This window comes from Myotis lucifugus, unplaced genomic scaffold (assembly GCF_000147115.1).
Source record: "Myotis lucifugus unplaced genomic scaffold, Myoluc2.0 scaffold_4, whole genome shotgun sequence".
Classification (NCBI taxonomy): Eukaryota; Metazoa; Chordata; class Mammalia; order Chiroptera; family Vespertilionidae; genus Myotis; species Myotis lucifugus.
Genome location: NW_005871052.1, coordinates 1,451,622 through 1,469,015, shown reverse-complemented (window position 1 = coordinate 1,469,015; position 17,394 = coordinate 1,451,622). Strand labels below are relative to the sequence as shown.

The 17,394-nt window shown below is 33.8% G+C and overlaps 1 protein-coding gene across 3 annotated transcripts in view; it reads right to left on the bottom strand.

Moving 5' to 3' along the window:
* POF1B (POF1B, actin binding protein) overlaps positions 1–17,394 on the bottom strand; it is a 69,637-nt gene that overhangs the window by 32,788 nt on the left and 19,455 nt on the right. For all 3 annotated transcript variants that reach the window (XM_014465028.2, XM_006082805.1, XM_014465033.2), the window contains 2 exons: positions 10,392–10,493; positions 4,949–5,131 (listed from right to left, as the gene is read on the bottom strand). In XM_014465028.2, the coding sequence (XP_014320514.1) occupies positions 4,949–5,131; positions 10,392–10,493 (285 nt within the window). The remainder of the gene's footprint in view (positions 1–4,948; positions 5,132–10,391; positions 10,494–17,394) is intronic.

Below are 17,394 nucleotides of genomic sequence, written 5' to 3'. Positions count from 1 at the left end.
GTACTGTATAACAATCACAATTCTAAAATGAAGACTTTACTCCTAACAACAGCTCTGTACTTAAAATAAAACCCTAATTTAATTTTCTATATGAGTAAACCTAGGCAGCAAAGCGTTGAAGTGAAAAAAGAATGGAAATTGGAGCCAAAAGTGGAGTTCCCACTTCCTAGTTTTAGATTAAGTATATTGCTTAAACTTTCTGAACTTCAGTTTTCTCAACTGGAAAATGTAGGTAACTTAATACCTACTTTTTTTTTCTTTTGGTAAAATGTTAAACCATCATATAAATAATGGTCTTATTTAACTTAAGGCATATGGACAATTTGCTATTGGAATAATGATAGAAGAATATTTAAAAGATTGGTATCAGTCTATGAGGGCTGAGGATGTAGTAGAAATAAAAAAAAGGAGGGTAATGAAGAACCATGAGGACAGAGTGTGGGAAATACCACTGATATATATGAGTGGTGAAGTTCTCATAGATAATTACAGGTCAGGAGTCATCGGGAAATGGAGAAGATTGTAAGCCTGCCAATGAAACTATGAAAGGATGGGGAGAGTGGCTAGAAGGTCAGTAGATAGTGGTAATACAAGTCAAGAGGGCTCGTGTATATGGATTGCAGGGTTTTAAACAGAGAAGATGATTGATCAACAAAAACCAGAACACTTAAATGTATAAAATTGCCTTGAGAAAAGAATTAGCAGAAGACACATAGAAAACCAAATAAAAAATAGGAAAATATTAATATCAGCAAAAATAGTTATACTAATAAAAGAAGCAAAACAGTACACAAATTGGTTCAGCAACAAACAATACTTTCATGTCAATAGTAGCATAAACACTGAATACTGATTTAGACAAAACTTGGGATTTATAGAACTAAATTCTATGTATCAGAATTATTAAGAGATAATATACAACTTCAATAAATCAAGAAATAGCAGCATGAGTATATGCATACTATTTAGGTGTATGGAGGTAAGTACCAGAAGAAAAAGCTAAGAGTTGAAAATGATTGCTTCTGGGGGATCAGGTGTGCATGAAGAAGTTTGGAACAGGAAATTGCTGTTTCTTATATATCTTTTACTATTTGACCTTTTAAGCATTACAGGCATTAATCTAATTAAAAAAATAAAAAATATTTTAAAGAGCTAATAGCAATTCTTGTTTGCCATAAAACAAGAGTTCAAAGGAGCACCAGAGCAGGAGGTAGGGGGAGACTGACAAGGGTCATGTTTGGGAAAGATGGGCTCAACACAGATATGAATTAAATTTTTGGAAACAATAGCAGGAGACAGAGGTCTGAATAAAAGACATTCATTTTCAATAATGGGGGTGAAGAAGGCAGTTAACATGGAGAGGGATATGAGTCACGTGTTAATAAGTAAGGAAGCTGCTGAGTTCATAGAGCTAAACGGCCCAGGGATTCCATCATTAGTGAAGGACTTATGTTAAATAAGCATTGTGGAAAGCTGCCTGGACACTTTCCAGAAAAAAACACCTGACACTAAGATCTATGCTGTCTTGATATTGACAAAAATTGAATTTTCAAATGAAAAACATCCAAGTTGGAGTATTTTCCTTTGGCAATAGTACTATCCAAGTAATCAGGACTGTTCTTTTTGTATCCTCCCATGACTCTTAAAGGTTTCTTGGAAGCCTTGAGCCAAGTGGAAAAGAATTGCACATACAATATACATAATTATTTGAGTTTTTCTAATAACCACCACCTGTATGACAACTTGTAAAATGAGTTCAGCTGAGTTTTCCCCTGTCACTAACATACGTGAAATTATCTATTTCTTGCTAATGGCAGGGAAATGATCACAGTGTGTTATTCTTAATGTCTCCAGGAAAGAAATGTGATTAGTGATGTTTTGAATTTGAAACCAAAATGATGATGCTTCTAGGGAAAACCATGGAAAACATACATAGATTCGTTTTCTAAAAAATATTTTGAAACAAAGTTTTTCCACTTTCAAAAATATTTTAATATATTTTGCTTTGTGGAAACCATTTTAGTTTCATTTAAATATATCATTACAATGAGAAAATATCAATACAATTTCATATATTTATGCTTGGAAAGATTTGTGGCATGGGGTTCAGGGAGGGAGAAGATAGAGAATTGGACATTCATTTGAGCATCTACTTTGTGCTTGACACTTTAGATATTTTATCTCATTGAACTGTATTGTAGATACACTACACATTAAGTATGATTCTCCCTCTTTTATAGATGGGGAAACTGAGGTTCAGTTCAGTTAAGTCAGTTACTTCAGTTAAATCAAACACCTAAGATCATATAGCGCAGGCTTTTATAAACCCAAATAATTGAATTTAAAGTCTATATTTTTCCCACCTTATTATGCTACCTCCACTTACAATTGAACTCTAAACACAAACTAAAAATGGGCCAACCTTTAGTTTTAAAAAAGCCCAACTTGCCCTGACTGGTTTGGCTCAGTGGATAGAGCGTCAGCCTGTGGACTGAAGGGTCCCAGGTTCGATTCCGGTCAAGGGCATGTACCTTGGTTGCGGGCACATCCCCAGTAGGGGGTGTGCAGGAGGCAGCTGATCGGTGTTTCTCTCTCATCGATGTTTCTAACTTTCTATCCCTCTCCCTTCCTCTCTGTAAAAAATCAATAAAATATATATTTTTTAAAAAGCCCAACTTACTTCTGCTCTATTACTCCTTAAAGAGACTTCTGCCAGGTGGAAGAGACATATAAACACCGAGGAACCTAGTTGAGACAACTCACTCCCTGTCATCCCTTGTCCATGGGATTTGCACAGTCAGGTTACTCTTCACTCTGACCAAGAATGGATCCAATCCTATGTAACCCCATACAAGTAGAATTACCACATCTAAGATTCCCAGGGCACTGTTCTATTTTCAGCAGCACTTCAACTTTATCATCAGAAGCTATTGAAAAACTAGAAAAAATGTTATATATACAAAAAAGGCCCCAGCATTTGACAAATCTCAAACTGAAGTATGAATAATAAAATAGAAAGTAATATATTAGTTACCCAACTCTACCCATTTTTTAAATAGACAATATCTGGTCTGGTCAAATATATTATTAGTTATACTGAGCTAATGAAAGAATATAGCATCACCATTGCCACTAGTCTTAATCCTAGCATGTTATTCCCATCTCTGATAATTGCCCCTCACTCCCTACCTACTGTCATGACACCTTCTTCATCTAATCAGTATGCCAATCTGTCTTGTACAAAGCTACTAGGATTAACCTCCTAAAGCACACCTATCAGTATTTTCTTACTTAATAACCTTCACTCACTCTGCACTGCCTACCAAATAAAGTTCAACATTTTAAACTTAACATTTGAGCCTCATGATCTAGTACTCCTCATTCTGTCTTTCTTCCCATACAAACCAAACCACTAACTGAAAACCTATTCCTGAAGCCCAAAATGTAAATTCCCAAACCTATAACTTTTTTCATGTAATTCCCTCTTAGGATGTCAACTCCATGCCACACCATAATACCACATATAAAAATTGGCTCGCTCTTCAAAGCCCAGTTCAATCCCTGTCTCCTCAACAAAGCTTTCCTTGACCTTCCAGCTGAAATTAATTTCTTCTCTCTTCTGTTCTCAAAGCACATTATTTGTTCCTCTGTTATGACAGAAGACACTTAGTTTTGTGTTATGTTTTAAGTTTGTCATTTCCATATTAGATAGTAAACACTTATAAGAAATGTGATAATGCTTTACCCACTTTAGTATTTTTCACAGGACCTGGCCTGAAGATTTAATGTTTATAAATAATAATTGCTACTAAAAACTAAGAACTACTATTTTGTTAAGTACTTACCAATGGCACTCAACTATGGTAAGTGCTTAACATACAAAACATAATTTATTCTTAGAATAGCCTGTAAGAAATGAGTGATGTAAAATCTTTATTTTAAAATGAAGAAACTGAAGCAAATTACAAGATTTAACTATTTCAAGTGACTTAATCTAATAAGATGGTTCAGAGAAAATACCATTCTAAGGCTTTATAGATTGAAAATGGTGGATTTTTAAATTATTTGTGGTTCTTTTTGACAAATACAGATAAAGTGGATATTTCAAATTCACAGCCCTTAGAAGTAATATCATGTATATTTAATATAAATCAATCAAATTCTTATGTGGACAGGTTCCTTTATTTTTTTTTCCTTTTGTCTTTTACTAAGAGTTGCCTATGAAAGGGTCAATTTGAGCAAGTTATTCTTTACTAGAAAAAACATCTGAAAACATACAAATGATGTTGATTCTTCATTGTTCCAGTTGTTAACTTTACCAAGATACAAGAAAATCTTTTTTCCTTTAACACTTGCATAACAGATGTTTACAAGATTCCAAAGTTTTCAGAACATAAATTAGTCACTGGCAATTATATCTCAAGAGATTAATGCTTAGCAACTAAATTTTAGTTTATATTTTGTTTATGTAATATACAATAAAATGTATACATTTTAACTTGACTTAATATACCATATTTTCAACGAAGACATATAGGAAGTAATTACCAGCCTGTGAAATAAGACCATTATAATAATTTTCAATAATATCATTTACAAATCACTGTTCATTTAAGTACCATATCTCATGAAAGTATTTAATGTTTAAAAATATTTAATATTTTACAACCATTAGACCCAACTTAGACCTGAGGATCAGCTATAAATCAGGAGTTTATTAATCAATTCATGACTTCCTTCATAGATTTAATTCATTAATAGACCTGAAATATTTTGTGTTCTGAGAGGAAAAGGAAATTTGGTTTTTAAAATACTGTAACAAATTACAAATCCTAGTTACATAACTCTTCAATATTTTGATGAAAATTTAATATGGGTACTTGTACAGAGTGAGAAGTGTTTAAGGGTATTATTTCAATTTTGTAAGGTATCAGTTAATTGAACTTACCTGTTCATGTATATGGCTTGATTCACCATGGCAAAGGTCACTTCCAATGCTTGTACATGTTGAGTCACCTCCTGTGATAGTTTGGATTTGCTGGCTAGAATGGGATTGTTGACAGTGAGGAGAGTGGATGATCTGGGGCTGTTGGACAATGTGATGATGGCACTGAACCTGAGGATAGAATTCCTAAAACACATACCAAAAAGAGTCATTGAGAATAAAAATTACTGATCAAGAAAAACCCAACTGAAACTATTTTAAAATTTTCTTTCACAAGATATTTGAAGCCCTAGGACTAAGTGATTTTTTTTGTTTCTTTTCTTTTTTAAATTTTATTGAATCTATTGAGGTAACATTGGTTAATACAATTATATAGGTTTTAGGTGTACAATTCTATAATACATCATCTGTATATTGTATTGTGTGTTCACCACACCAAGTCAAGTCTCCTTCTGTCGCCACTTATCCCTCCATTAAACCTTCAACCCCTCCCCTCCCCCCGCCCCCACTTCTCTCTGGCAATCACCATACTGCTGTCTGTGTCTATGAGATTGTTTGTTGTGGTTTTTTTTGGCATAATCCCTTCACCTTTATCACTCAGATCCCCAATACTCCTCCCCTCTGTGCCTATGGATCTGTTTATAATTTGTTTACTTTTATCAATTTTAAAGTATTCCGTTGGGGGAAATTTTATTGAATTCTATTTTTATTTGATCAAGTAGCTGTGACCATCCAAATACTTACCTAAATGGGTCAGGGACTTGCATGTTCTGATTAAATTAATATTCCACTAATAGTTATCACTAAAACTATAATGAATATTAATATTAAATCCTCTTTTTTGATGATTCAACAGATACTTCAGCACCTAATTACCTAATAATACTATAATTCTGAAGCAGTAGATGAATTATAAAATTAGAAAATAATATAATGTGATTTTCAATGTTAGGAATCACAGTGGAGGTGGAGAAAGTTCTTACGCTTATGAAAATTGAGTATGAATTAAGAAAAAATATTTAAAAACAGTGACTGAAAATTCAGATCCAGAAAATATGGATTCTAAGTCTGACTTTATCACTTACTGTGTCATCTTGAGAAACTGCATATGCAATCTTTATTAGCCTCAGTTTCCTCCTTCGTAAAAGTGGAAACAATATGTGTCTCATTGGGTTGTTATGAAGAATAAATGAACTAATGGATGATTATCTTAAAATTACACAACTAATCAGTGGCAAAATTGGGACTGGAACTCATGATTTCTATATCAGAGTTCTTTCAGAACATTAAGCTAAATTTTTACTGCCGTTAATATGTTCTGTAACTTGTTTTTTAATTAAATCTTTGCTATCTGCTTGTTCATTTGTCATGGAGGTGTTTCCCCCCTCATAAATATAGAGCACAGAATAAAAAAGATATCTGGTTATTTCAGTTTGAGGGCTTTCAGGTTTATTTGAATTTCCTGCACTTTTTTGTTAATATTCTACTTTGACAACAGGCACCTGAAAGCCAATTTTCAAAGAAAAAATAATACTTTTTGACTTATAGTAATATATTCATGCACATACAATTAACTGTAAAAGTATAAATTGAGTGCCCTATTTTCTTTGACTGTGGAAAGCTAACTTGTATTAATAAAACACTTCAGATCTTCAGTTTTTGTATGGAACAATTTTAAACTATGTTAAATGGAAAAAGCAAGATGCATAAGAATGAATATAGTATGCTCCCTTTGTATAACATTTTTAAAAATGTACATATATGTGTATTTACAAATATATATGATGGCTTTGAAATGCACAGAGCAAAACACGTTTAAGAGTGACTGACTGAGAAGATGAACTGAGGGACAAGAGGATCAGGATAGATAGACTATTTATTCACTGTATGCATTTTTATTCTCTTTTTACACTTTTTTGTGCCTCTTAATACATTTTATGCCTTGATGTTTTTAGCTATGTGTATAAATTATCATTTCATGTATAGAAAAAGTATTTTGAAAGAAAGAAAAATATTTAAAGAAACACATTTTACAAATAGAAACTGACTTGGTAGACATATAGATAATGAAGATCATAGAATCAGTTCATAGAATCATTTTCTATAGGCTCTTTTCCAATATGACTTACTTTACAAACATACCAGCACTAAGATGTCTACAGTTTAGAAGTCTGGCTGTATACTAATCAGGAACGCTTACACAAATTCAGGGGGTAAATGTATTATCTGTTCTTTTATGTTACAAAATACCTTCATACATTGTATTAGGATAAAGTCAGTGAAAGTCTGAACTCTGAGAAAACTTTCACGCAGTGGGAAGCTCATACACTACTGAAATAGAATTTCTCCTGAAAAAAAATATAATGTATTTTCTTCAAAAAACAAGTTAGAAAACACTTTGAAAGGACATATCAATAAGTAATAATAAAGAAAACAAAACTCATTTCTCACTCATCTTCCTTTATTAAAGTATCCATTGCCTCTTGAATAGAATGGGAATAGTCTCTCCATCTGGGGTGCCTTGTGGTTTCCCTGAACCTATTTGGCCTCGTACCCACTCATTGGAACCACCGAAGTCTTAGCAAGTACTCAGTTTCCAATTCTCACACATGACTACTAAAATTGTTGTTCCAAAGCAAGATATTCATATATTACTCATATTTTTGGAGAATACTATAAGCTGAGTTTTTAACCTACAAGAGATCAAACACTTTTGATTTATCATATATTTCGTCTTCATCGATAGAGAAAAAATATAGAGTACAATTCATATGAATTGGATAATATCTTGCAACTGGTACCATTTTAACAGCCTTCTAATGCAAAAACCTCTTTCTTGGACAGGTCCCATCTCCTAAGAGCTAGTCTTATTTGAATTAGTCTCATGTCATACTAAACAGGTTTGTACAGATTCTGGCTTTATCCAGCTCATCTCACTATATTTCTATCACTGAGGAAATTCAACTACGACAAAGCAGTTGTAGTTTATCCTATATGAATGGCTCCTTTTACCTTGGGAAATCTCCATGGTAGTTCCCAAACTCCCAAATCATTTAAGTCATTCATGAGAAAAGTGGAAATAGAAATGTAAATATATAAGTTAATAGTAAGTAGCAGCAGTGTTCTCTTAAAGGGGTTCTTCTTTAATTAATCTAGATGCAAAGCAATAATAATGTACAGGGTGTTCAATACTTTCCTCTAGGGACAAAAATTTAGAAAACGTTTATTTTTTCTCTTTGAAACAAGAAGTTGGAAGCAGCATGAAATGATGTGGCTCAACCATTCCTTGCTGTTGAAAATGTGCTAAACTTATTATTTTGGCAGTTCAGTTCGATAAAGGAAAAATGATATAATTTGATAGCTTGAGGAAAGTGCCCATTGAAGAACTGACATAGTTGATGAAATTTTCTATTTGGAATCATAATGTTCAGAAATATTTTGCTTGTTCCTTAGAAGATATGTGTACTGTACCCTTCAGACTACATCCAGTTTTACAAGCAGCCCAGAATCTTAAAGATTTGGATGTCTATAAATATGAGTTTACCCTATTTATTTTTTATTGGGCAACATCTAAGTAATACGCATTAGTTCCTATAAATATGGTAACAACTGTCCATAAATGCTCAGAAAAATAGTTTTCTCATACCAAGAAAATTACAATGGAAAATTTAGTATATTTTAATGTTTCATTCCTATATGAAAAAATATTTTGTGATTGAAATTCATTCAGTATTATTTAACTGCCTATTTTTTGGCTGAATTGTGCCCCTTGCTCCCCCTAAAAGAAACGCTAAAGTCTTAATCCCCAGTATCTCAGAATGTGACCTTATTAAGAAACAGAGGTATAATCAAGTTAAAGTGAAGTCATTAGGATCAGTCCTACTTCAACATGACTAGTGCCTCATATGAAGGGACAGACATGCACAAAGGGAAAAGGATATGAAGATGCCGCTTAAGGGTCGAGGATTAAAGTTATGCATCTATAAGTGTAGGAACACTTACCTCCAGAAACTAGAAGATAGGCATGGAAGAGTTTCTTCTCTAAAGTTTTCAAAGGGAGCATGGCCCTGCCGACACTGAGATACCCTAACTCTAACCTTCAGAACTGTGATAAAATAAATTTCTGCTGTTTTCAGCCATCCAGAGTTTGGTAGTTTGTTACAGCAACCCTAAGAAATTAACACACTGTCTAGTTCAAGAATGTCCAGGAGATAAGTCTCAGGCTTTGTGTGGGCTGGGCATGCTTGAATCCACCAAACAGGTCATGTGGAAACCTCTGCAGGTTTCAGTAACAATTCTGCTTTGAAGGACTGGGCCTTCAGAGCTCCAGTTTTGTATCCTGTACTTCAAGCATGTCACATTCCAAGGCTAACACGGACTAAGTAAACAAGGTTTAAGTTTATGGTATGTGGGCCGCAAAAAAACAAAAGTTTCAATTTTCATAGAAACGTAGGTTTATTTGGATAGAGACATGCTGAATACAAAGGGCTGAAATAAATGAGTCATCGTTAACATAAAATAATAAAACATTTAAATAAAAATTAATATTTTTTCTTAAACATTAACTTACCAGACACTGAATAACTGCACAAATTAATAAGCATAACGCAAAAACCCTATTTTTCTTGTTCTATGAAAGTGAAATATTTCCTGTTGTGCACACCAAACAAGTCAGTCCAAGACTGTAGATGTGACAATTGGCTGCTAAAATATTCTCTGCTAGTATTAGTGGAGAGAAATGATGTGCCTGCGCGTAAAGCGTGTAAGGGAAATGAATGCAACATGATTATAGTAATCATAGTGAACCTTGTAGTTCGTTATTAATAATTATGTGTAACAGGATATTGTAAAAATTAAGTTACAAAATTTTTATTAAAACGTTTCTTACATACCATTATATTGGCTGGGCCGCAAAAATATTCGTTGTGGGCTGCATGTGGCCCACAAGCTGTGAGTTTGACATGCTTGCTGTACTTAATTAAGTTCAACGGAATTTTAAAAGTGTGACTTGAAGCTTTCATTTTCTAGAACTTTTATAGTATACAATATTTTTCATATATAGTAATTTAACATTTTATGTTAAATGAATTAAGATAAAATTATAATGTTTTAAATTATGATTTTTGTGAGACCAGTTTAAAAGAAACATACAAAGCACGGGATATCTATATTATGTTCAGATTCTACCATTAATTGTCTATGTGAATTGACACATCTTTACTTCAGTTTCCCATTCAGTATAACAGGGACAATAATATTTCACACGAGGAAATGGATATGACAGTGTTAAGGATGATATGAAGTGCTGCAGACATAATAAGATAGTATTGTGACTCAGAGGTCTTGTCTAGCACTTGACATTGGAATGTCATTTAAGCTCTACTAAAGTATTCATAATTCAAAAGTATATACTTACAAAATAAGCCTTAAATCAAATTTTACATACCTGATCCATATTTAGCTTCTCCACTTTTCTTATTGTTTTTTCATAAATAACATTGTTTCCTGGGAAGAAATGGCCTCCTCTTAGGAATGGAGACAGTGGTTCCTATAAAGACAGTAAAAACTGTGTTGTGCTTTGAAAGGTACCTTTTCAGGGAAACATTAACTTAAGTAAATATCCAGTCTTTAATAAACTCTGAGGTAGTGGCAAACTATAGGAGGAGATATTTCAATTAAGTCTGAGAGATGTAAAGAAATAGTAATAAAGATAGCCTATTTTCTCAAACAGAAAATCTGGATCTCTCCTACTACATTTAACTAGGCCTAAGACAGTGTTTTGGGGAAATTATAAAGGGGTGGAAAAGAGGATTTGTTTCTGTTCCTAAGGCAAGGTATAATTTTCTGAGTTTTCTCTGAAGTAGACAGGCATGAGGTCAACCTCATTTAAATTTGGTTCTCTGGCAGGTTTCGCTCCCTGTAAAAGTATTATTAGAGAAATGCAAAATAAACATAATTCATCACCACTGAGCCATAAAGTAGGTAGAACTATATTACATAATTTCTTTTTCTGGAACTCAATCTGGGTACCCTTGAAGTGCACAGTTCTTATTTGAGATGATAATCAAAGCTAAGGCTCTCAGTACAATATGTTTTGAATACTGAGAACAGAGTAAAGGTTTTAAGAGCCACTGTATCTCCATATAATCAACTAAATGGATGTAGGATTATCTTAGAAGATGTCAGCCAGTGAAATAAAGGCTGGTGACATGTTCAAGATATGAAAGAAACCAGGAAAGAGCTATTAAAAATCATATCTGGAGGCTAAAATAAATGTAATGTGCACTATATATATTCCTTTCCCTTCTTTTGGTTTTCATGAGTCTTTAACTTGTAGATGGGGAGTTGGAGTTGTTTTGTTACAAACCAAAAATTGCATTGATCTGTTTTGGGACACGGGAACAGTTTAGAAAGGGATTGGCCAAGGTTGTTACTAGTTAACATATTTAGGACCATTTCAAAATCAACAAAAGGTTCTAGCATTTTTGCAGTCTGCTTTTGTAATATAGTTTAGAATAATAGAACTAAAACACTGGTTGTTGAGAACACGAGACACTTTTGAACACAAAGCTATATACTTCTTATATTCATGTTTGAATAAAGAGTGCTTGAACTAAATGACCTGGGATACTTTGGTTGAAAAGCATATAAGTAATTAAAATTGACTAGCTGATGAGTTACTAAATGTAAAGATGGATATATTTAGATAAATTCCCCTAGAAGCTATTTTATACTTGTTTGTTTTTGAAAAAACAACAACACCTTTTGGGTAGTTATTTGCAATCATTGTAGCATATTTAAGAGGTTACTATGCACAATATACTTTGCTCAGTGTTATAAAGCATGAATCATACTTAGATTATTACCAGGAGCATTAAATGTTGATCAGAATTTATCAAACTATAACCAGCAGCCTATTTTTGTGATGTCTTCAAGCTAAGAATGGTATTTAGATTTTTAAAAGCCTGTAAATAAAAGGAAGGACTGAGACCCTATGTGGCCAGAAAAACCTAAAATATTTACTATATGGCCTTTAACAGAAAAGTTTTTCTAATCTCTGGTCTAGATAATATAGGAACATAAATATCTATAATACAAGGTAGAAAGTCATAAGTGTAAGAGGTACAGAGAAATAACTTATGGGATGGAATTCAGAAGAGACAAAATGGAATTTCATTTAGCAATGGCCGGTACATTACTTGGATCAGATGGCATTTGAGAGAAGGTTAAGTTTTGCGTTGGATATGAAGAAAGGGAAGAAATAGCATTCTAAGTGAAGAAAACAAAATAAGTCAAGGCACCAACATTAGAAAAGTGTAAGATGTATATAGGGAACATACTTGGCAGATGGGGCTTGGTTCTGCAAGTAGTAAGAAGTGAGAAGCTTAGGTGTGAGGTGAACTTTGGGAAGAGTAATTGGAGAAAGGAAAGAGTACATGTGAGGAGAACAGTTAGCAGATTATCCTAAATCATTAAGGACAGTACTTTTCAAAGATGACTCTGAGATCTTGAACATGAGGAATATATTATATGATCAGTGATGACAAAAAAAAAACCACAGAAAAAAGTTGAGACATTTTGAGTTTCATATGCTCCCAAGAATCCAGATTTGATTCATGGTTTTGTTTCTCATAGCACTTAATAAGGTAAATAGTACATAGTAAACACTTAAGCATGTGTTAAATTATTGCAAAGAACTAGCAAAGAGACTCTTACAAAAATGTGCAAATCGGCATTCAGATATAGATGTCCAGCACACAGTTGAAAACATGTCTGGAACTGAATAAGGATCTCATGGCTACAGTTTTAGATTTCAGAATCATATGCTTATAAGTTCTAGTAAAAGCATGCCATTGTTGAAAAGGTAAGTGAAGACCAAACACAGAACTAGACAAGTCTTAAGGAGTATGAGAATCAGAAAAAAAAATGTCGTAAAATCAAGAGAAGAGAATGCACTATACAGACCATGTATCCTAGAAATGTATACCTGAAACCTATATAATCTTATTAACTAATGTCACCCTAACAATTTAATATACAACTAAAAAAGGAAACAGTGGGAAGGTGAATGAAGGTATAAAAGATTCAGAAACTCAACAGGTGAGAATTGCAAAATGGATTGAATTTAGACTAAAATTAGTGGCAGCAAGTGTAATGGGAAAAATTATGGAGTCATAAAACCTGTATGCATTCCTGTATATACTACATACTTGCTGTGGAAACTTGGGCAAGTAATTTTCCTTCTCTGAGGCTCATAGATATAATAATGCAGGGAACTTTATATCAAGCAAAATAATTTATTTTAAAGAACCTTTCATCCATAATTTTAATATACAAATGACATAGTTTTTAATAATATCCTATTTAATAAAAGCCTAATATGCTAAGTGTCCGGTCATCCAGTCAGCTGTTAAACCAATCAAAGCATAATATGCTAATGATAAGCTAAGGCAGCTCAACCACTTGCTATGACATGCACTGACCACCAAGGGACAGACAGTTGACCAGTCGACCAGCCACTATGACATGCACTGACCACTAGGAGGCAGATGCTCTGACCAGTAGGTTAGCTTGCTGCTGGGCTCCGGCCAATTGGGACTGAGCAAGATGGGGCCGGACATGCCTTGGAGCCCTCCCCCGGTCTCTTCCAGCTGGCCAACCTCTTGCATCTCTCCTTGGCCCCGATTGTGCACTGGTGGAGTCCCTCGGCCTGGCCTGTGCCCTCTTGCAATCCAGGACCCCTTGGGGATGTCGAAGAGCCGGTTTTGACCCGATCCCTCAGGCCAAGCTGAGGGACTCACTGGTGCACAAATTCGTAGTAATATAATATTTAAAATCCATACTGATTTAAAATAATTTATGAGAATCTTGTTAAAACTTTTCTAGGATACCAAGTTAAAAAATATACTAAAGTAGACCTATTGAGTACAGGGACTTTATCCATCTTGAATACCACATAACAAATGAACAGATGATTGGATGAGAAGGGATGAGCTAAACCTTTATCTTAAGGATATATGCATCTTCTAAGAGGCAAAAAACAAATATAGCAAAAATAATGAAATGTTCTATGTGAATTAAAGTTTACTGTACTAGTAAATGTTGAACCATTATTATTTTTAAGAAGAAAAAAGGTTTAGGTGGTGATAGTGTTGATTCTCTCTGAAATAAGTGTTGGCATTATTATTTTAAATGACTTACTGAAAAAAAATACTTTCAAATTTAGGGGACTATTATTTTCCCCAAATTGAAAAGAAGGTAAAACCAAATGATACTATGAACACATCATTCTGAGTGAAACAGGTTAGCAAAATAAATTTAAAGTCATAGATTTCTCATAAATGTGCTACTGGACAGTTTTACTGTTTTGTCAGCTTATTTTTTTCTATCTGTACATTTGAATTGGAGCCAGATCCACCCTAAAAATTAGTAGGTGTTTTCAAAGATGCCTGATCTTATAATTATAATTGTTACTTTTAGGACCTCTGGCAATAGTTCTCACATCTAACAAAGTCCATAATCCCCAACACCTACTTTACTGTTCCAAGGTCATGAAACCTTGCTGGAGAAAAATATATATATATATATTGGCTGATTAAGCTCAATACAAATTCATCTAAATTTAAGAGACCCTCCTAACCTTCATGGTCATACTTGTATTTCTCAAATTATCTATAATTATGGTTAAAATATTTTAATTTTCCTCAATCCTCTATGCTCATGATCCCTCATTTTCCTTTTACTTATTGAGAAAACCAAGATAATCTATCCAATGAGATTCACTCATTTTCCTCTCATTATAGAGAAAGACATACTCCTCTTCCCCACCTCCCTCAAACTCACTTCTCTATCTGTACCTGGAATCCTATCTTCTCATGTTTCTTCCAGAATCTTATCCCAGTTGTCCCCATTTAGTCTTTAGTCTTCCTTATGAACCGGTTCTTTCCTTCTGTCTACAAATCTCTCATAACTCTGTTTTCTTCTTTAGCTCCTATCTCCTCTCTTCTTCCTATGACCAATACCTTTTGTGGAATAATAATCCTCACTTACTTCTTCCCCTGCTTCTTGATCTATTCACCCATTAACTTATTGCATCTGGATTTTGCCTCCACGGGTATACCAAAAATGCTCTCTCAAATATCACCGCTGCTTTCTTAATGGTCAAACTCTATTCTTAAGCATCCTCCTCCTTGGCCTTTTTGTCACTTTAGACAGATGATCACCTCCTTTCTGAACTTGTTTCAGTTACTCTGTGTTCACACTCCCTCTGTGGCAGATCCTCTGCTTGTGTAAATGGTTCCTTCCTTCTATTCCCTCAAAGTAGGAATTTCTCAAGGTTATAACCTCAACCCTCTCCATTACCCCTTAGTTATCTCACCCGTTCCCACAGTCACAATAATAATAATTTTAAGAGGAATAACTACCATAGTCTCTATCTCAAATGGGACCTTTCTCCAAGTCATTTTTAACTGTCTGTTGAGCATCTTCTGTTCCATTCCCCTCAAATGCCACTGGTTCAAATATCAAATCTTCCCCTTTCCCAAACCAGCTTCTTCTCCCCTAACTTCTTCATCTTTTTAATTGGCTACCATACTCCCAGTATCTAAAATTGAAAAGCTTATGATCATGTTTGACTGTTCTTCTTTTAACCCCATATCCAATATAAGTCATTAAATCTTGTCAAAACTACTCCCAGAATAACTGTGAAAAAGATAACGAGTGATAGATTTGGAGAAAAACAAAACAAAACAAAACAAAACAAAACAAAACAAACACACACACACACACAAAAAAACTGAGCAAGTTATACTTATTTAAGCTTTAGTTCCCTCATTAGTAAAATAATACTAATAACAGTGTTAATTGTAAAAATGCCTTAAATACCACAATAAATCCTTCCCTGATTCCCCCCCCCAAATAAATACATTATCTCCAACCTTTAAACTTCAATAAGACTTCATCAGTATTTCTTTCATGCATCTATCATGCACCTCACCATGTATTTTACATAGATGTTTGTGGCTATATCTTATTTCCCTTCCTGAGAACAATTGTAAGCTACATTGGTTTGGGAACCATGTCTTATTTTCCCTTTTTTATTTGAAGGCTGTACAGTACCCTCCCCACAGGAGGATCTCCACACTGGAAAATTAATGAAACTGAGTAATATCAACAGGACTCTGACTACTTAAAGCAACAAAAATACTCTGATTTCTGGGTCAAGTTATATATCATAATGTATAAATACTTTGACTAAAATGACGATAAATGAAGAGTAAAGAAAGTCAGGAACAACCACAAATAAAACAGCTCATCAGAATTTGAAAGAAATCATATTGAGGAAAGTGGAATGGTATCAGTTTAATTACAGGGAGGATAAGTAAAGATTAGAGAAACTGGGAGGTGAAAGAGGATAAAGTTGCCACTTAGAAGGCTCAGCTTACTATAAATATTGTAATTAAGACAGAATCTATTCCTGGGGAAATTTAAAAGAACAAACAAAAAGGCATACACTTAGATAAATAAAATGCAGAATATATCTAGACAGGATTTTCAACTGCTCTGTAAAACCGGTTAGATTATTTTTGTTTACAAAGCATCAGATTGAAATTTGTTTTATTCCTCAATAATGGAAATAGGTAAAAGCATTAAATTATTATTTTTCTTTAACCCTCTATTGCTCCTTCTCACAAAGAAATTATTTGCTTCTTTGTAGTTGAACATAGCCATAATAATAAGCAAGTGCAGTGTTACAAATATGTTACACACTTGCGTACATACTTCTAATTCATCTGTGCTTCTTATTCTCACCTTTTTAGAATTAAACGGGATAAAATATGTAAATTGCCTAGCAAGGGGTGTATTTCAAATAAATATTCATTCTTCCCTTTCCCCATTAACTAAATAATTTATCCAAAGTCACATAAGAGCCAGAGAAAAATAAGTATCACATGATCGCACTCATATGTGGAATCTAATGAACAAAATAAACTGATGAACAAAATAGATCCAGATACATTGAAGCATGAAACAGACTGATGAATCTCAGAGGGAAGGCAGGGATGAGTAGGTGGGGGAGAGATTAAACAGGGAATTTATATGCCTATATGCGTAACCCATGGACACAGACAACAGTGTGGTGGAGGGGCGGGTGCAAGGTGGAAGGGGTCAATGGGGGAAAAACAAAGGGGACATCTTTCATACTTTCAAAAATAAAGATAATTTTTTTAAGGTCACATAAGAAGTGCTGGCAAAGTGGGTGGAATTCAAATGATTTCATTTTTTAAATCTCTCTGTGGATATATCCTAACAGCAATTCTCACATTATGAAAAAAGCACTAGTTAGAATTATTTATTTGAAAGCCAGAGTTATCAAATAAAATATGCATCCTAATATACACATTCTCTAGTTTGTGTGCAAAAGAGGCACACTCTCATCTTCCACGCCA